The 21,475-nt window shown below is 27.5% G+C and overlaps 1 protein-coding gene across 7 annotated transcripts in view; it reads right to left on the bottom strand.

The window, feature by feature from the left end:
* Positions 1 to 2,059: 2,059 nt before the first annotated feature.
* The window catches only part of LOC132931033 (four and a half LIM domains protein 2), an 89,197-nt gene continuing 69,781 nt past the window's right edge, over positions 2,060 to 21,475 (bottom strand). For 5 of the 7 annotated variants that reach the window (XM_060997222.1, XM_060997223.1, XM_060997220.1 and 2 more), the window contains exons 6-10: positions 13,792 to 13,992; positions 13,522 to 13,696; positions 5,870 to 6,039; positions 4,649 to 4,835; positions 2,060 to 4,004 (exon numbers count right to left, since the gene is read on the bottom strand). In XM_060997222.1, coding sequence (XP_060853205.1) covers positions 3,847 to 4,004; positions 4,649 to 4,835; positions 5,870 to 6,039; positions 13,522 to 13,696; positions 13,792 to 13,992 — 891 coding nt within the window. In that variant the 3' untranslated portion in view covers positions 2,060 to 3,846. Of the gene's footprint in view, positions 4,005 to 4,648; positions 4,836 to 5,869; positions 6,040 to 10,446; positions 10,679 to 13,521; positions 13,697 to 13,791; positions 13,993 to 18,728; positions 19,063 to 21,475 lie in introns of those variants that run through there. The other 2 variants (XM_060997224.1, XM_060997225.1) reach the window with 2 other exon arrangements.

Raw genomic sequence — 21,475 nt, 5'->3', positions numbered from 1 at the left:
ATATCTTAACACTTATATGATAAAGTTTAGCTTCGCTAATTTTAATATCAGGGCAAATTGATCTGTTATTAAAACTTAATGGTAAAAACATTGTCAGTGAATACTACGATTTATATTTAATATTATTGTATTTGGTTTTATTTTTATAAAATATTTTAATGTTCATGCAAGTTATGGTCGGAAATTAAAAATTGTAAAATATATATGTACAAATACACATGATATTTTTACTATTAAATTTTATAATAGACCAATTCATTCTAATTTTAAAACTAACGAAACTAAACATGAACTCCTAAGTGTAAATGTGGTATGCTACCTACTTGTAAAATGAAGACAACGAATTCGGGTATTCAAAGTAATAATATTATTATTAGTGTGAAAATACACGAGTTTTGGGAGTACATGAAAAATAAATAAATCAGGCATAGGCACTAGGCACAAGCAATATTATTGATACTTATAATTAAAAAATATCACAGCAGATTAAACAAACAGTAAATAATTACAAATTAACCACGCTAACGAGTTTGCGGCGGCTGATGAAGTTAGTGGTTAATAACGATTATTTAAAAAAAGAAAACAAAAATATGAACGGTGAAAAATGTCACAAAGCTCAACGATTACTCAAAACCGTTTTTCATTTACACTATGCCTAACAGAATGAGACAAATTCAACATCGTTTCATATTTATTTTTAAATCGTATTTGGACAGTCATCGCCAGCTCAAATATACTATAGTTTTAACTATAATAGTATAATCGATACTAACTACTAAGCATGATTATAACAAAAAAAAAATGACAAATATACATATTATAAAATTAAAATTTATTAAAAAAATATTTTTTTTTTTTAAATATAATAAAACGAAATTATTATTTTTTATTATAATTACTAATTAGTAAAAATGTTTTCATTGTCTCTTATGAAAATTTGTCGTTGATTATTTATTTATTATTATTTATGATACTACAAGTTTGTAGTTTTTTATTTATGAACCTACACTAAAATATTGAGATAATTTTCTTTCAGTATATTTGTCAAGTGTTAGTGCTAAGGTAGGTCGTAGGTAATTTTATTAGTTGACATTTATGTGTTTTATATTTAATAACAAAATATTTAGTTTATTTATAACTAAAATTAACCTAACCAAAAAGAATGATTTATCATGAAGTTGTACTATTCATACATTTATGTTTTTAATTCAGTTATCTCCAAAACATACATTTCATTTCAGTGTCTGAAATTATGTGTTATTATTCGTCGCATTCAAAAATGTTTCTGTCGTGTTAATAAAGGATATATTTAAAAGTTTTAGAGATAGTTAAATTTTACCACCAACAAAACGTGTTTATGTCCTTTATATACCATATTGTAGTATATTACAATGGTTACGTACGAGATTTGTAAAATTTGTTTATTACAATAAATACTTATATTTTAAAATGTATTATAGTAAATCATATTTTGGGCTTTTTCAATGACATTTTCAACCTGTTAATAATATTGTACACATTTAACAATTTCGATTTTTTTTTTTGTCGGCAAAAATATTATAGAAGACATTAAAAGTTAATTAATCTTTGGTTGCAAAATTCGTGATAATGAAAAGCGTGTTGGAAATTAAAATATCTTTAAAAATATGAATTTTTATTTCATTTATAATTCATGTAAGTCATTACATGTAAAATATTACTGTTAAACTTTATCATAATGTTGATCACTCGTCAGTTATTTTAAATTCATTATTCCAGAATAGTTATTTATTATTTTAGCAAAGTTAAATTTATCAAAACATATTTCAATATTTAATATAATATTATTATACACACTAGTACTGATACATCTGGACAAATATTACTGTTATTTATTTATTATTACTATAACTAGTAATATGTATTGATAGTATAAATTAAATACAATAATTAATTTTAAAGTTACTCAGATTATTCAAATGTCCAAACATAAAATAATTTTTAATAATACAGTTATATAAAATATAATATTAATTCAATATTATTTATGTTTAAAGTGATTTTTAAACCAAAAAAAATGTTTATTCCAATCAGAAAACCAGAGCATTTTATTTCAGACAAAATGTTTTAAACAATTTATAATTTGAAAATGTTAAATGTTTTTTGTGCCCATGTCAAAATAAATATAGTATACATAATTATTGATTCAAACAAAAAGTACAATCTTTATAAATGAAACGATGACTTGAAAATATCGCGTAAGAAAAAAGATAGATTTGTGTGAGTCAACAATAAATAACATAAGTAATATATTTTCATAAAATGTGATTTTAAAAATTTTTAAATGTATACATTTTCAAAAATATATATATATCTTAATTCTACACTAAATTGTTTTAAAAAACAATGTGATTAGTGTGCATATAGCAATAATATTATAATTACTGTTATTATTATTATTATCATAGCACCAAATGATTCAACTGTAATAACTTCTATAGTTATAGTGTTTGCATTATTATAAAAATTACTACGGTAAAAATATTCGACAATATAACACCAATACAATTTTAACTACTAAAATAAATAGACTACAAAACGATATATTTAACAGAAATAATATCGTGTACAAATAATAATTATTGTATAGTATTAAAATAGGTAGTAAATATTATGTAAATTAAGAGTATGTGTCGAAACAGATTTCGAGAATTCGGTTAGCCGAGTTTTGGTTAATTAAGTTGATTACACGTTGTATAATATAATACTATATATATATATATATATATATGTATAGTGTATACGTGTAAGGTATAAACTTACTAGCCCACCTTATTTTTATTAATGATTAAAATTTATAAGGTAAGACGTTTCACAGCACTGTGCTTGATTTTTATATTGAAAATAAAAACGTACATTAAGGGATAATTCACTGCAAGTGCCTTGTACTCTAACTTCTAAGATAAAATAGGTAATATTGTATCTATTGAAGGACTTTAGGGATAGGGACGGTATAGATAAGGTTATAAATTTACAGTATGTACCTAAAGGGAGAAAAATATAAGGTTATTATAGTATAATATATATCTATAATATTTATATTAACATTTTAACAAGACCTGACTAGTTAATCACAAAAAAACCATAATAATACTTTTGAGTAATAAATTAACAAAGGTGGTTATGTAACTTAAATGCTGGTATAACTTAATCAAAATTACATTTAAATAAATATATAATTTAAATAAATATGTAGTTATAGTTATAATATTCAAACGCTGGGGGGTTAGTGAACTACATAATTTTTTTTATTATTATTATTATTATTTTTTTTTTTTTAACAATTTTAAGTATTTACGTTATTTACGCATAATAATTGTTTTGTTAGTTGTATGTATAAATAAATATGAATCTATCTATTAATATTATGTGGGTTTACGCTTACATCAATATATATATATATATATTTATCAATATCTAATACATTTCTATATAGTGATACGATATACTTTAGAAACGTTAAGGCACACGTGTCAATACATTAAAAACGTATGAATAAATAAACAAATAAATAAATAACACGGATCCGGTGCCGGAAGTCGGATATAAAAATATTAAACGAACAAACGAATATTTCCGTCTCTGTGTCGTCATCGAAAAGTGTGGTGATGGGTTATATGGGTGCCTCGCGTAAGCCGTAAAGACGATAGATTTCTTTTTTAACGATTTATTTCTTTCTTATGTGTGTTGCATCATTATATTATAATATATAGTAACGTTAAGACGGCGTTGGTAAACATAACGTATAGTCAAACGATGATGGAGTGCGGGGGTGGCGGTGGTCGTGTTGATTAGGTGCGGCCGTGTTTACATGAGCTTCTGCTTGGCGCATTCCGGGCAAATTATGTCTTCGGCATCGGTGATAAAGCCCCTGCCAACCAGCGAGGTCTTACAGGAGGCGCAGATAAAGCAATCGTTGTGCCAGTGACGGTCTTCGAACGAGATGAATCTAGTGCCACCGATTCCTGTGGGGCAAAACACGCATGAGACACATAATAATGTTATGTTTTTATAAAATATTATATCGTGTAAAGTATTGCAGGCTGCGGTCTAGTAAACAGGTGTAATACAATATTATATTACTATGATAAGTGTAAATTATAGGCACAAATAGGCAATTATGCCGTCAACGGGAGCTTAAACAATTTTTTTTTTAACAATTAGCTTTGCCTCTCTTTCCCATCAACAATGACTACCCAGAAGGTTTAAAAATACCTTCGTGTAATTTATTATTGATTGATAATATTTTTATTTTATTTTAACATAATTTCTTTATATCTTAACCTACATTAAATTGTTTTTACAAACAAAGTGGACCTTATCTTCGTTTTAAATCTTTGCATGGCTGCAGAAAATGTATTATCATCCACTTAATATTCTATAGAAGTGTTTTATCTATCTTTGCTTGTACATATACTGTTTTGGTATTATTTCTACTCTTTTGAGGTACAAGAATATCATTAGTTATTAATTAATTATTCATTTTATTAAAATAATTTCTTGTGAGAAAAAAGAGAGGATTCCTGAGTCAAAAATATTTATATAATTTTCTCCTACATTTCTTAGGACCATACCAAAATACGTGACACGAGTTTCAATAAGTATGTACCTGTAATTGGTTTTACACATGAAGTGCATCTTTTGGCGAACAACTCTCCGAAACAATCTCCACAGTATGGTTTTTCGTCTCTGGACGTGAAACGCTGTCCAGCCAACGATGTGCTACAGTGGCTACACGTGAAGCATTCCCTGTGCCAAGGTTCGTTTTTATATGTCACGCCACCGCTAGTAATAATCTGTAACACATAAATAACATCGGAGTAGGTAATTATAATAATAATAATATGTGAGTATATATTGCGTTATTAATTATTACTGTGAGCACTACAACACACTATTTTAAAATGTTTTAAGAAAAGCAATTTTAATTTAATTTTAAGATTCCACGTTCATCCACCAACTTTATTATTATAATATAATAAACTGTGTATGTATTATTTCAATAGAAACATTAGAAACTAATACAGTAATAATTACCGAATCAGTTTATGTTTCAGAAAGAACTACTAAACCGATGACAGAGGAAAATGAAAATGAATTAAATTCACTTGCATGCTGGTTTTTCAACATATAAATAGATCGTGTGGTGGCCTTAAATGTTTTTTTTAAACAAAAATATAAAAGTAAATCTAATTATTTTAGTTTTATTTTTTATTTATGAAATAAAATAAGTCAATCGAGTTAATATTAATTTAATAACGTATCTTTCTTTTTGTTCACAATCGTTGATTTTTAAAGGTAAAAATATACACCTACTTATATATAGCTAAATATAGTCAATCATATTTTACCAATAAAATTCAGTGGTTTGGTACCTGCTGGGATACAAAAGGGAAAAAAAATAAAAATAAAAGTTGAAAACGCAAGAATTCATTAAGTCATAATGCAAGACCAGTAAATTTCCACGCTTTATTCGCGGAACGTCGAACGTATACCACACCAAGTCATCGCCTCCGTACGTAGTTATATATTTTTTTTTCTGAATGTTGAAAAGAAAAAATATACTTTTACATTTAATTTATACGTATTAAAAAAATGTTAGAATATAATGCATTATTGTGTAATGGTTTTTGTGATATATAACCGAAATAAATTATGGTCTGGTAATATTATCTTGATGAACGTATGAGTAAATAGATTTTACATTATGATATAATATTTTAGTATAATATCTATGAGCGACTGGAAAAAATGAATTTTAGGGAGTGTTTTTGTAGTGCAAAGATGTCTTTGTTTCAATATAATTACATATTATTGTATCACACAGTACCTTGTCACACTTAACGCATCGAGTCGAAAACTTTTCCTCGTAGCAAGTGGCGCAGTAAACTTCCTGGTCCCTGGGTATAAAGCTCTTGGTGCCGATGGCCGACTTGCATACAACGCAGCTGAAACATTTCTCGTGCCACTGTCTGGTCTTGTACTCCATCTTTTTTGTTCCTGAGGATAGAAAAAATAAATACATATGAATAAAAATGAAATATCACAAGATGTCGATGGTATATTATTAAAACTCATATAACATAATATTGGTACTAGGTATGTATTGTAATAATATTTAATTATGTACGTCTCATTTTTAAAATCAGAACATTAACTCGTTTTTAGTATAACTTTGGTCTCATTGTACCGACAAAATTTCAATGGAATTCTATGTGTGTTGCAAATGCATGTAAATCCGTTTCTTGACTGCGTTTCATTATTTTAGTTGTAAAATTATATGAAAAATCAATTCAAATTAAATACAGAAAGTATGCTATAATAATTTGATTTAAAAATTAAGTTTTCAAAGCATTAAAAATTATGATAGGTATATAGGTAAATATTTACCCCATAAGTTTAAATTAATAAGTGGACATTGGTTAGCTTAATCTTTAAAAATTACATGAAGCAGTTTTTAATGAGAACTTTTATAGTTTGCAGTATTCAAAATCTGGAAAAGTTAGCTTTCAGAAACAATGACCATAATATTTATATTAAAACAACAACTTTACTATAAGGTTAGGTTAGGTTAGTACAACAGTCTTAGTAATACGCTAATAAAAAAATGTTTATTTTTTTTTTTAGATATTTTAGATTGTACAATAAAATTGATGCTTGATTTAAAAAAGTCTGATTAATTAGGTATTTATCTTGTTATTAAAAATACTCGAATCCTAAAAAAAATGATTTTATTATTTATCACGAAACAAATTTTTAATCAATGTTATTCGTTTGTTAAAAAAAAAAATAGTCACCGTCTATATTATGCTCTACTTCATCTTTGGTATATATAACTATTGTCTAGGTTATTATAAAATATCATTGATCTTTCCTCCCCCTCCACATGGATAGATAATGTTTATTATAGCTACTTAATTTGTATATTGTATGAAATATTCGACAACTAGCGAAAAAAATCAATCCTTATGATAGTGTTTAACAAGAATCGCCCACTACATTACTTTTAATCGTATTTGCAGCACCGCTGTTCGCGAATGCCCACGCAGCGATGACGCTTAAACCGATAGGACGTGGAAACAATTCCGATTCGGCTGTCGAAATTTTTCCTTCCGCGGGTCCTTCGCTCCCACGGTGCCGCGGAGTGAAATGTACAGAGCGTGTATAAACGATTGTCGTCCCACGGTCAGATATAAGTATATATTTTTTCATCAGTTATACTTTTCCGATTAACACGTCTTATTATTCTGTACGCTGTCTCAAACCCGCACACGTATATACAATGTTAAATTCGGGGAGTAAATATCCGTCTAGTAATAATTTAATTCACCCTCCCTCCCCCGAAAACCGATAAATACATTAGTTAACAAGACATATATTTATCAAATGTACAATAATCGTTAAGATTTTATTATTATTATCAACCTAATGCTCACATATTTATAATACCTAAAACCAGAGCCGTGCCTTCAAGATTTGGCGCCCAGGGCAAAATTAAAAATATTCGTCCCCTATTTTATTTATCATTATGCATTTCAATTTTTTTGGCGCCCCTTTAAACCTAAATCTAAATTAGTAGTTCATTGAAGAGTAATCGATTTATGTACAAAAAAAAAAATCTTCATGTATAGATTGATTTAATAAATATTTAAAAAAAAAAATAATGTGTATTTTCTAGTTTGTAAAAACAAATTATATTTTTAAATTATTTAATATAATGTAAAAATATAAAATTCTTTTATGCTTTTATTTGATTTTTACAAATGCTTTTTGTATCAAATAAAAGCAATTTGTAAAATTGAAATGTACAGAATTTTAATAAATAATAATAATATATTTAAAATTACTAAAATGTATGACCAATAAAAATAATCCCCCCTTAAAAATTCTCTGGATTCCACACTACACGTAACAATACGCATAATGCATAATTTATAGTTGATTTTCCCATCGAATAAAATTGTTAAAACATCCACATCACCTTTAATCTTTCTTTCTCTTTCGCTCTCAATTTCCATATTCGCCTACAGACCGCTATTGTCAACTAAATAATATTCAAACCCACGAACGGGTGAATCAATTAAATCACAATCGTAGATGTTACTCATCTCAACAGCAATAAACAGTTGCAAGAACGTTGCACTCTTCTTCAATATTTTACCATCTTGGCCGAGACTATAATTCCGATGTCGGTTATTCGCAGTCCAAAACGACTGAGTGTCGCGTCGGGGCATATACAATCATAATAATAATTGTTGCGATTCACGGAAGGTCACAACGGTGTGCATATATGGGCTAGTGTTTTTTTTTCTTATTAATTTTCGAGTCTTTTCGATGAGAGTGATAAAACCGTAATAATAATAACAATAACAACATTCAGTATAAAATGATTAATATATAGTTAATATCTATATCTGCAGTTATCGTCGCCATTTAGTACCAGTTATTTCCTTTTAGCAACATCCACGGGATCTAATTTCGCAGACTCGACCTTAGACTTATGTTAAAATGCGGATCAAGGCCATTGAAAAAATATATATCCTATACGGTCTGGCAAGCTTAACGAAGTATAAACAAACAGAATGATCGGTTAAGTGTATTTATTGTACCCCGGATATTATGTACGATAATGATGGTCGCTGCGATTGTTACGTTTTTCAACGGATATAATATGTAACGTAGGTATACGAACGGAGACAATGGTAAGGACGCAAATTACGCCCACGGGACCATAGACTCGCCGTTGATTCGAGATATTGAAAATCTGCACACCAAGGTTTTACGATCGGCGTCTAAAAGGAAATTCAGTTGATTACAGCTGAAAATCGCCACTCCTATATGGGCGATTAATGTCCTAAAATTAATTTGAAAGAAATGTTATCTCCAAAAAACGATCGGATTCACAGTTGGAGCGGTTTTAACCGCATTTCGTTTTCAAAGAAAGTGTTTTTTGATAATACAAAATGTAATATACATTCTAAGTATCTAATAGCAAAATATAAACCATTATAGATTCAAAAATAGGTAGTAAAATAACAATAAAAGTACTTTGGTAAATAAATACATGACAATTGTCAATAGTGTAATTTTGTTTATACACGAAATATTAATATTGTTTAGAAATACATATTTATAGTGAAAAAGTAAAACGATTTTTTTCAGCTGGTTTTTAATTTAATAATTATTAGAAATACTACCTATTGAATACAAACAACAAAAATATACCTATACTAATAACATCATAAGTTTCAAATATTTAATGGCACATTAAAGATTTCAGCCATTTGATATTTTTTTAGTCATAAAAATATAATTTCTTAACGGTAATTTTATGGTAGATTATGAAACTATCTATACATAAACATGGCTATAAAAACTTAATTTTAAGTTAGTACCTAACGATACTGAACATGATACAATTTTGAACAAAATTGTAAAAAAAATAGTTACAGCAACAACTAAGGTTTTCCAGAATGCAATGCAATACAGTTTGAAATAGAAACCAATAATATTAATTTTATAGTCCAACGCAAAATTTTATTTCTAAAATCTTTATTATCAAAAAAATAATTTGCATTTTTAAGAAATTAAAGTTTGAGAAGTGAACTTAGTGCATTACAAATTATGAGTTACCTTTGACCCTTTAGTACTCTATAAAAGCTGTAGTATATTACTACACCATCTCTCAGTATTTTTTAGTACAAAAAGAAAATATGTATAAAATTAAGACATAGGCACTACAAAATGTATATATTGTCTTGTGCATTTGAAAAAATACATATTTAAGTTTGGATATCTTTCAAAAAGTATCAATGAACGTAATAGTATTTATTTTAGTGAAGAGAATCGTAAATTTAAAGCAAAAATGTACTTATTAATATAAATTTGATTATATACATATATTGTGAAATGTTATTGCTAATATAACTTATTAGGTGCCCAATCATGTACGGCAAACAGATGGTTAAGACTATTATAACCACCATATATGGCGATTTTCATACGTCATATTATAATAAGATACAAAAATAAATTTCATTTTAGAGTGTACAATTAGTCATAGTAAAGAGTACACTGATTAATCATGCATTATATAGGTAGCACGAAATTGATGGCCAAAAAAAAAATAATTAAAAAATTCGTAACAGAGATTAAGAATCGCATCTCAATAAATCCTGTTATAAATTGTGTAACACTGCAGATTTCTCAAGCTGCATTCTGATTTAGCGAAAAAAGAATTTAAATCAATGAGAATAATAATAATTGTATTTAAAAGAAAGATCAAAAAGCTACAAGTCGTGACATCAAAGGTCGTCAATATCAGTTTTCGTCCGACTATAAATTATATGATGGAGTGGCGGCTGTTTGCGGTTTAATAGCGAGTAGGTATTTATATAGTGGTTCTACCTGGAGGGGTGGCTTTGGGATCTCCCAGTCTGCAGTCTCGTTTCAACGAACATTCGAACGCCTTGTTTTTCGTTATGGACGCGGGACTCATCAGGTATTCCGGTAAAAATGACGACAGAATAGCAACATCGTCGTCGCCCGGATCCTTTTTGGGCGTACTGGTCTTCAGCGTGATGTTACCGAACTTGCTAGTCATTACGTCCACGGACATGTTTGCACTGGTACTGAACCAAAAGCGCGTGACAAACGACGACGGGAACCTAGTCCGGACGTAATAATATACTTGATGTACCTATCTCTCCCCCCTCGAGCGCGCCCCCCCCACCGCCGCCGGGACACCGGGTGACCTTTCCGACCTGCCCACGGTGTAAGTATAATATTATATTGATACAGGTACACCTCCAACCGTCGCATGAAGATAATGATATTATTATTATTGTGTTATTATAATATCGGTATTGCCATCATCAGATATCGTTTTCGGTTGCGGGGTGGAGAGAGGCAGCGATCAAAAACCCATAAAGGATAAAAATTCGTATACGTTGGAACCAGGAACCGTGGTCGAAATTATTAGAGGCGGTTCTATCTATAATATGACCAGAAATTAGTTACCATCCATCATGGTATATTATAACAATACGTCAACCCGTAGGACGTGATACCCGTATATTGTACTGCCTCATTCTATCCAACGAATATTATAACAAAATTCCAATACGCAAAATTATCATTGTGGTACCTATAGGTTAATATTTAGAAGTTAAATGCCCACCACCAAACATGCAAATGAGGACATTTTTGAGGTAATGTCATGTCCAGCTTGTAAAATATTGAACTAACAAATAATTTACAATAGTTTAATATATGCGACCATATGGGTAATATAACCTATATATTTATAAAAATTAATGTTTCTTTTTTTATTTATTTATACTTTATAGACTCAAAAACAATAAGTTTTCAATTACAAAATATATTTTTTAAGACTCGGCCATTCGGGGGAGGGTGTTTAATTTCGTTTTTCAACCCTTGTAGATCGCTATAGGGTAGCTCATGCATGAACTTTGTTTCGGTTCACCAAAATTGAATATTCTTTTAAGATGTATGTTTATATAATAAACTTTTAAGTGTTACGATAATAAAATAGTTTTTATAATTGAATATAATTATCTGTATGATAAACTAATGAGAAATAATATACCTGATCAATATTTTTGAATTGATACAAAATAATAGAATCTTATTATCCTATATATCTGATATTTTATGTGTTTTTAATAATAACTTATACATATGTTATAACATATCATGTTCCTATATAAGTCACTATCTTTAAATTATGCTTATGTTGTGGAATTTTACTATATTAGAAATCTAACCCGTTGGATTAACGGAAACAGTACATTACACTGGAATAATCAAGTGGTCTTAAGTACGGTGGGCCGGAATGTTACCCGTGATCACAACAACGACATACGTATAATAAATATTATGTACCTACGACGGACGTCAAACCGCGTGGACTTATCATTTCGACCTTGGACACACGCGACTTATCGAGAAGAAAATACATAAAACGTTAATGATGCAGCAATATTGGACGATGATGTCACCTGAACCATTACAGTGCATATACAATATAAGAATGGTGTATTTTTTTTTTTAATCAACGCACAGTGCCGTGCGTCGACGTGTATTTTTTCACTCTCGCAACACACGCGGATCGAAGAACGTTGACAAGCGCAGCTCCCACGTGCATGTTTTTTTTCTTTTTTCTAACGATTTACAGCTGATAGATTTACGAATGTATGTTGGCGCATCACCGTCGTGTAGGATGTCAAAAAAGAGAGCATATAATAACTTTTAATTTAATTCAGTCTAAGGGGGTATTGTATGAAGTCCTGATAGTAGTACAACATAGTTACAAATTTGATGCACTTGCGTAGAGAAAGTTTTCTTCTGAACAATATTTTAATTTTTAAAACGTGTAAAAGTACAGTGACAAATGTCACTTTACATCTAAAATAAAAAAAAGAAGCGGTCTATGAAAAACATGTACACTGTAAAACATGTTAAATTTCAACATTCTGCGGTTTAAGACTTTAATAAGAGTATAACAACATAATAATCGAAAGCACAATATTGATCTATAAGTATAATATATTTACAAATTTGCATTTATCATCAAATCGAATAAGACACATGTCTAAGTGAATATGTTTCTAAAATGACTAAAACCATAGGCACTTATGAACGAATATGTATTATGTATGCAATAATGAAAAAACAAAAATATGAATCGATATCAATGAAACAACATAATAGTATAACATAAGAGATTACTAATGAATAGTAATAATAGTAAAATACATCGTCTGCTGATATTTTTATAAGAAAAAAATAATAAAAATCTGCAACATATATTATGATATTTATAACTATGACAACGAAAGTCACGATAGACGAACACAACGGGCAATATGAGGTTCTATAAGGTTACGTAGTATAAGAAAGCTTGAACTACACGATTTCTGCGAAAAATGGTCAACTATATTTTGGAAAATATTTAATAGACTAATGGATTATTGACCAACCCAATCAATATATTTTGTGTTGTTCAAAAATTAAAGGGCTTTCTCATATATATAATATAGCTAGTATAAGGGATGCCTCGAGAAACACGACTATACGAAAATATCTTGAGGGTATGCGCTTTTATCACATTGTACGCCAAGAAATCATAGTGGATAATTATAATTAATACAAAAATACAACTTAACACCATAATCATCCTATGTGCAAAAAATCTTAAACGCTGACTAAATATTTAATATAAAAAATTTTGGGAACATACAATAATATATTATACATAATTTACTAATAATTTTGAACCCTAGATTTACTTAACCCCGTGCGACCGTGCATTGTTTTTTTTAAAATTAATTTTAATTTTATTATTATGCGCTGGTTAAAATGTTAAATACAATTTATTGATCCATTTTTACGTATATAATAACCCAGTACCAACGCGATTATTTTTAATGGAATTAACCTTATTTTAGTAACATAAATTACCTGCACGGAATATATCTCCACAGCCATCGCATCTAGCAGCAAATTGAGTGTCGTAGCAGTTTCCGCAATAGATTTTTTCTACTTTTGATCCAAATTGTTTGTCCACCAACGAGACGCGACATTTGCTGCACAAGAAACAAGCTTCATGCCAATGTTTATCCTTGTACGACAAATCCTGAGAAAAAAACCATAATATATGATATTGTTACATAGGTATGTTATGTAGAGTTGAATGCTCGACTTATGAATCAAAGCAGTCGACGGACATACTTTAGAGTCGATCCCGATGGTCTTGTCGCATTCGTCACACGGGTTGGCGAATACAGATTCGTAGCATTTGATGCAATATGGATGATCGTCTCTGAGCACATATCTCTGCCCTGTTAACGATTCATCACATTGCCAGCAACAGAAATGACCGGAATGCCAGTCCTTGTTCATAGCCTTGGTGTATTCTCCGCTGAAAATTAACTAAAAAAAAAAAAAAACTATATAATTTACGAAAAACAATGTATTATCGAGTTATGAATTTTTAAACGATTATTTGATTCAACTATGCAAATTCGCATACATTTTTTTTATTAAAATAAAAATACCACATGGATCAATAATCATACAAACGTATTATAATATGTTATAAAAACCATCGATTTCAAAAGAGAATTTTTAAAAAAAGAATAATATAGTAAAATATATTTTAACAAACACACAATGATTCAACAGTCTAATATATATATATCAGCACAATGCTTAACATATATATTAATCGCCTGTTTATTATTCATTGAATTAGTAATGTTTAGTAGACCTAAGAAATGTGTGTATGATTAACAATACTTTTTTGGAGATTAAATGTAATGTAATTTGTCGAAGCATTTAAAATATTATTTTAAGAATGATTGTTCGAGCCTTACTAAATTACTGAACATCCATCACGTTTATTTTTAACAAAAACTGTGGTTGGGCTCTTTTAGACTTTTTAGTGCAATGTGTAACCCTCACGAGGGGTATTAGTTTGTTTCATTTATTGGTATAGTCAGTTTCACCCAATACTTTCGTTAACTCTGAATTCAAGTTAATGAAGTCGTCGCACTTTCAATTCTTTTTTTAGAGCTTTTTAGAAAATGTCAAGAGTTGAACAATTTGCTAAAAAAAAAAATAATCAAACCAACAAATAGGTATAGGCGGCACCACGCCCGCATAAAATGTTGTCTTTTCACGCGATCGTAGTATTACTCGTACATTGGTCGTATCGTATGACCTTTAAATTCAAATGTGACAATATCATCGAGGTCGTGGAGTTCAAAGAATCAATTCTTATTTTCTTATAAATTTTCAAAATAACCTATGTTGTCGTAAGCTAAATATGATAGATAACATAAACCTAAATCTAAAAACATTCTGACCACCTCAATGACTCTATCCCCAGTGTTCTTTATCATTAAACTGGATGTTATGGATAACATACTTTCCCACATTTTGTTTGATCAATAATATATTAATGAAAACACTTTAGCATCATTATAGTATGGTTGTTAAGATATATTTCACCGATATTAATATTGGTTAGATAGTTAGTATACTACACATTAAAAAAGAATCCATGTAATGAATATAGGTATCATTATTTTTTTGTTATGAGGTTTCCATACACATATACAATATATATCTAGTGTTGGATTTACAATAAAACGTGTATAAACTATAAATGCAACATGTAAAACTTATTTTATTTAATTTTATTAAAAATAAATGTTGTTTCAACTACATATAAATTAATGAACTAACATCATAATTTAAAAGACGTCTATAAAATCAATTAAACGCTCGGATTATTTTACTATTTTAACTATAAATATAGTTGAATTATTAAGTTAATTAAGTCACACAGTAGTATTACTTTGACTGTCCAAAGTACAATAGCTTAAAATTTATATTAGTTGCACAACAATTTTTGTGAAAATTTAATTAACTACAGATTTCTATATCTGCAATATCAAAAATAATATCATAAGGCACAATCAAAAATAATTGATTTACATTTTGATTGCGTTTATTTTTTTTTAGTTCAGAAAGATAATAAACCTTGGAATAGTGCCATAATTATTAAATTGATAAATATTTAAATTTATTTAAAATATCTATACTGAATATCTTTTAATTTACAAATAATCAAGATTTTATATAAAAATTCGATATTTTTAACGTTTTTCTTGAAAATCACTTGAATTTTTTTTTAAATTACTTTACCCGTACCTATCTTATTTGTATACAATTTTTATTTTATAAAAGAACCACATAAAACATTTTAACTTTTTTTACAACCACACAAATTATTTTCTCAACAATAAATATCAAACATTCTCATACAGATATTAATTCTGAGTTACATTCAGAACCTAAAAACTCTACCTACTATAGACTCATCGATCCGCAGGATGAAAACAATTTAATTTTTATTCATGATAATTTTAATGCAACACTAGGAGTAAATGCATAATATTTACAGTATACACCACGCATTACAATATTACTTTAAATTATTAAATGAATTTTCCGCAAGAAAGAGTAAATGCTTCAAAGTTATTACTGAAAAAGGAGCAATATGTTGCTAATCAGTACTTAACCACGATTATTCGAACTTTAGTGGAATATGTCAGAAATAAAATTTTAAATATAATATGGTTAGTATAAAAATATTTTAAAAAATAATTAGGAATAGCAACAAATATAGAATATTTTCTATATATCTCAGGCGTTGTTCTGATTTTAATTATTTTAAACAAAAAATGCTGTTGTATTGTGTTATGCATTTATACTTTATTTTTTACGATCATGCGGAATATTAATAGCTAATTCCTATGCACCGTTTAATGCATCACGGTCTATTTCAAATATGAAATTCATGGACCGAAACCATTTTATATTTAAAAAGAGAGCGTATATAATAAATGAAGAGAAAAATGTGAAAAATATATCTACTTTCCGCCGGCTTTTCTACCGCCTTGTACAGGAGTGAATAACCCTTTAATAATTTAATATATAAACATCGAACTCATAGACATAAAATGTGACTAGTGAAAATCTCAATATTTTATTCGTATCAAAAGTATATATTTAAATTCTGAATGCTTTATTTTTTACACTAAAATTAATTAATAATTTATAAGAATAATATTGATTAAACATTTTATTCCATTATATTATTTACTTGTATCATATAAAAATCGATTAATTGTTATTCTTTTCATAACTATACACAGAAGAAATTTTATTAATTACTAGATAGGTAAATGGTATGCGTGTAATTATAATTAACCGCAATAGAAGTTCCCATAAAAAGTAACCAATTATAATATTGTTTGTGTCATTTGAAGTCATTTGTAAATCTGTCTAACTTGAGCGTGTTTACAACTTAACATAAAAAAATTACGACTACTACGAGCCAACGATAATTATATTAATTATATACTGCTCGTTTTAAAAATTGGAGTGCTATGATTAAAATTAAAATAGTTGTCACATCTTAATTTATTACGAAAATAGTACTGACCTATAATAGATTAATCTTATTAAGGTACTAAATGCTAATTTCTAACCTAGAAAATAAATAATCATACTTTTAAAATTGAATAAATATCTGTTAAATAAATGACTTTTTTAATAAAACAATAATACTATTATATTAGAGATAATATTTTGTTGGTATGTAATTAAATGTTTAAAAACCAGTAAAACGAAAAATTAATATTTTAATCAAGTTGCGTAATATTGTTATAAAAGTGCTAATCGTATAAATGTAATAATTCAAATAATAAAGAAATAAAAAAAATCAGTTTGCGTAGGTACACCAGTACCAGTACATCAAATAAATCAAAAGAAGAACGTCTAACAATATTAACATTTTAAAGCTATTGATGAAATATCATTAAAATACTTGTAGGTATGTATATATACAAAAATACAATAGCATGGTAATAGTCAAAACAATTTTAGAACAAATTTCAGTTACATGATAATATCATTTTTATTAATCAAAAATTATGTTTTATGGCAACAATTTGAAATAATAAAAAAAATTTTTATTTTTGTTTGTTGATAAGGTATATTAATATATTATAAATAATTAATTCCTACTACTAAAAGACAATTTTGAATTACTCATTTTAAAATGAAAACTGTAATTTTATTATTATAAACATTGCCTAATTAATTTGAATAGTCAGGTTTATACTTGGGCATCATATAGTTATTTATGATATTTTAAAAAGACTAAGTATATTGTGACGTGACATTTGGGTGGATATTTATCAAATTAAAATAAAAAACTTTCATAACACAATAGTATAATACTATTCCCCACATTAATAATATAAATTATTTAAAAATAAATCAACTAACGCTTTTAAATCAATTGAATAAGAAAAAAACTCGATAAGGTAGCAACATTATTTTTTTTTATCAAACGCATAAGAAACTAATTATATCATGCATGTTTTATTATTATATATAACTAAACTGGTTTCGAAAAAAATGATTATAGCAAAAAAGGGTGGATAAGTCATACATTAATGGAATAAATAGTTGTATTATTCATTATTAATACTAATTAATTTATATTATTGGTATAATTATATTATAATCACTAATTTGTCTTACAAATATTATTTATTATGTTACATGGTTAGCACTAACACATAACTTAATTATTATTAATTACACTCGATGTATTATATTTTGTTACGAAATACATGACAACTCTTGCTCAGATTTTTGTTGTATAAATATTACCATTTAGCCGTAATTATAATTATTATAACCGGTAAGACAAATAAAAATTTTCAAAACCACAAATAAATTTCTTTATCATAATATTATTAAGCCTAATTAGATTATAATTAACAACTGTTATAAATCATACGTTTGTATAATAATGAATTATAATGTTATAATAACAATAATATATCAATACATTTTCTTACCAATAGCATATTTATGAGACAAGAGGTATTTTCCGTTAACACTTAAAAGAATAATATTAAAATGCAACGAAAAAAATAAATAATCATTAAACACTTTTCAGAAAATGTAATAAAATCATACATTTACTGAGTTACATTTTTTGAAATAGGTGAATTAACTGATAAGATAAATTAAAATTATTGTTTGTTTTTTTTTCATTAAATTAAAGTGCTATTGGAAAATACCTCTTGTCATCGTGACCATTTTCTGATGGATACACGTTTTCTTTATCCAATTCTGTGATGGTAACTTCGCCCTGATCATTGCTCTCTCTTCTCTTATTTGACGAAGTAGTTTTTTTGCTTTTCCTGACTTTTCTCTCGGTGGTTGTGAACTGATATTCTACGTCTGCCATGTTAATGAATTATAATTTTTAAATTGAAGTAAACAATTAAACGAAAACGTTTAAAATGAGACGAACTAGCAAATAAATAAAAAGACTAAGATTAAAAGAAAATGCGAGTTTCCCAATACGTCTAGGCTGTAGCAATCACACGTTCAGACTGCGAATATAGCGTTTCGGTTGGGACGGCGTGTGCAGTGCACTGTCCTCTGCGGTGGGAGAATGTTTCCACCCGAAAATCTATTTTTAAATAAAATCCGAATGAAAACTTCGGACAGGAAGTGTGGTTTATGACATTAATTTTACTAGATGATGTGTATCCCTCGTAGAATATCACAGAAATTCGTCTATTTAGCATTTATAGTTAAAACATAAATGAATTAGAAAGATGACATTGTGATAAGAAGTATGGAAATTAATGTATCATAAAATCGTCAAAATCGTCAAAAAAATTATCGTTATTAACATGTGTAAATAGTATTATAGAACAAAATACTATTATATCTATATAAAAATGAATTATTAATCTTTTGACATGAACATAATTTTAATGATAGACGCTATAATACTAAGCAGGGAGTTAGAATTGGCAGGTACTTCAGAGCCTAACTAAAATTTTAAGAAAATATTATGTACTTAAAAAATATAAAGTATAATATATACCCAAACTACATGACGAGAGTAGAACTTGTGTTTGTTCATTCAGAAATTATCTATACAGATTACTGATACTTTAGTATTTGATTAATATTCATATTAATATATTACAAGACACGAGTATTTAAATTCGAATTTATATTTCTCATTATCATACAAAAACGTTTGATATATTCAACAGTGCAATCATTCTTTTAAATAAGATAATACATTTTAGATTATTTATGAAAATACATAAAGTATTTAATTCCATAAATGTCCGATGCGTAATTTTCTTTTAAATATGTTAACAAACATTCAAATCGTATGTTTACAAAAAATCGAGGCGGCGGTCAACATAATATTATATTCTATACCCACAATTTTTTTTTTAAACTTATAATAATTATTAGAAGATAAGTGTGTTCTTATTATTGTATTTTTATTGTAATCCTTACAAACATGGTCGTTAAAATAATGTATTATAAATGTGTATAGGGATGTTTATGCTTGTTTACATTGAGTCTGTAGTCAACTTAGAATATTACACTCATCTAATACTATAACAAGACAACAATCACAAGTCACAAACTCACAACCATAACAATTAACAACTAACGAATAAATAATATGTTTATATTTTATCTATATACATGTATTATTATTAATGTATATGTTATTACCACAGTACGACGAAGTACTAATTTGCATTTTTATCAAATATAAGATTCGTAATATTAAAGAATGAATAGTAAATTGTACACTACATTAGTTCCTTTTACACTGTTTCTTAGCAAATTCCATTCGAATGAATTTTGGTGTAAATTAATTTTGATATTAATATATTAAAAACACAAAAAGAGCAATTGTATTAAAGTCATATTGCTTTCAGTTCAACTATACAAAGAATTCGCTTTCCTCCTATTCATACTTTGTGTCACGTTTAGATGAATTTGTGGATGTAAAAACAATACAAATTAAATAAAAGTACACAATAAAATAGGAATTAATTAATATAACTTAAATTCAAGTCGTAATTATAGTTTAAGTCTATTTTGTTTTCTATACACTGCATATCAATTTCAATAGTTTTTTTCTACCGGATATGTATCATGATATATAATGCTAAAAACAGTGGTATTCTTATGAAAATTTGTGAGAAACGAATTACGTGTTTATACGAGGGTATAAAGTTATAACAGTCTCACTTTAACATATCATAAATGTTATCAAATTTATCATGCCTAATGTAGTAGTAAAAAAAAAAATTAAATAAATTAAATGTTATTATAACATTGGAAATACTTAAATATCATTGTCCGGGTGCAGATATTAATATAATACTGGCTGAATTATACCAATCACTATTGTTATATACAAAAAATAGCTGAATAATTGTAAAATGTATACATAATATAAATAATTATACAAATGAACAGTAACAATAATTTTTGTTATTTGTTTAGAATTACATAAAATGAAAAGTTATTGAGCAACTACAGTTTTCATAACAATTATTGATATCGGGAACTCAGCAAATATTACACCTGAATTGTTAACAAATTAAAATTAAAATTAATTTGGATGCCAAATTGTTAATAGAAAACCCATGTTAGGTTAGATCTGACAACCTCAGAGCAGTAGACATAGTATATTATGAACATATGTGTATTTACACACAGCAAATGACGCTTATTGCTATGTAACTACACATGAAATTAAATATTTCCAAAAACTATTTAATTAATACATTTTCGGAACTTTTCTCATTATATGTCTCCTCTGCACACTGACTATAGAGTACTATTTTCTAAAAAAAAATCATGCAGTTCGGTCCGGGGAACTTTGGATACAATAGGTACTGTCCAAATAAATCGCCTCATGTTTTAAAAATACATATAGATTATTATTATAAATGCCAGACACGTTTGATAAAATTCATTATATTTAATA

Source organism: Rhopalosiphum padi, chromosome 4 (assembly GCF_020882245.1).
Source record: "Rhopalosiphum padi isolate XX-2018 chromosome 4, ASM2088224v1, whole genome shotgun sequence".
Classification (NCBI taxonomy): domain Eukaryota; kingdom Metazoa; phylum Arthropoda; class Insecta; order Hemiptera; family Aphididae; genus Rhopalosiphum; species Rhopalosiphum padi.
Note: the sequence above shows the minus strand (reverse complement) of the source record. Positions and strands in the feature narration are given on the sequence as shown.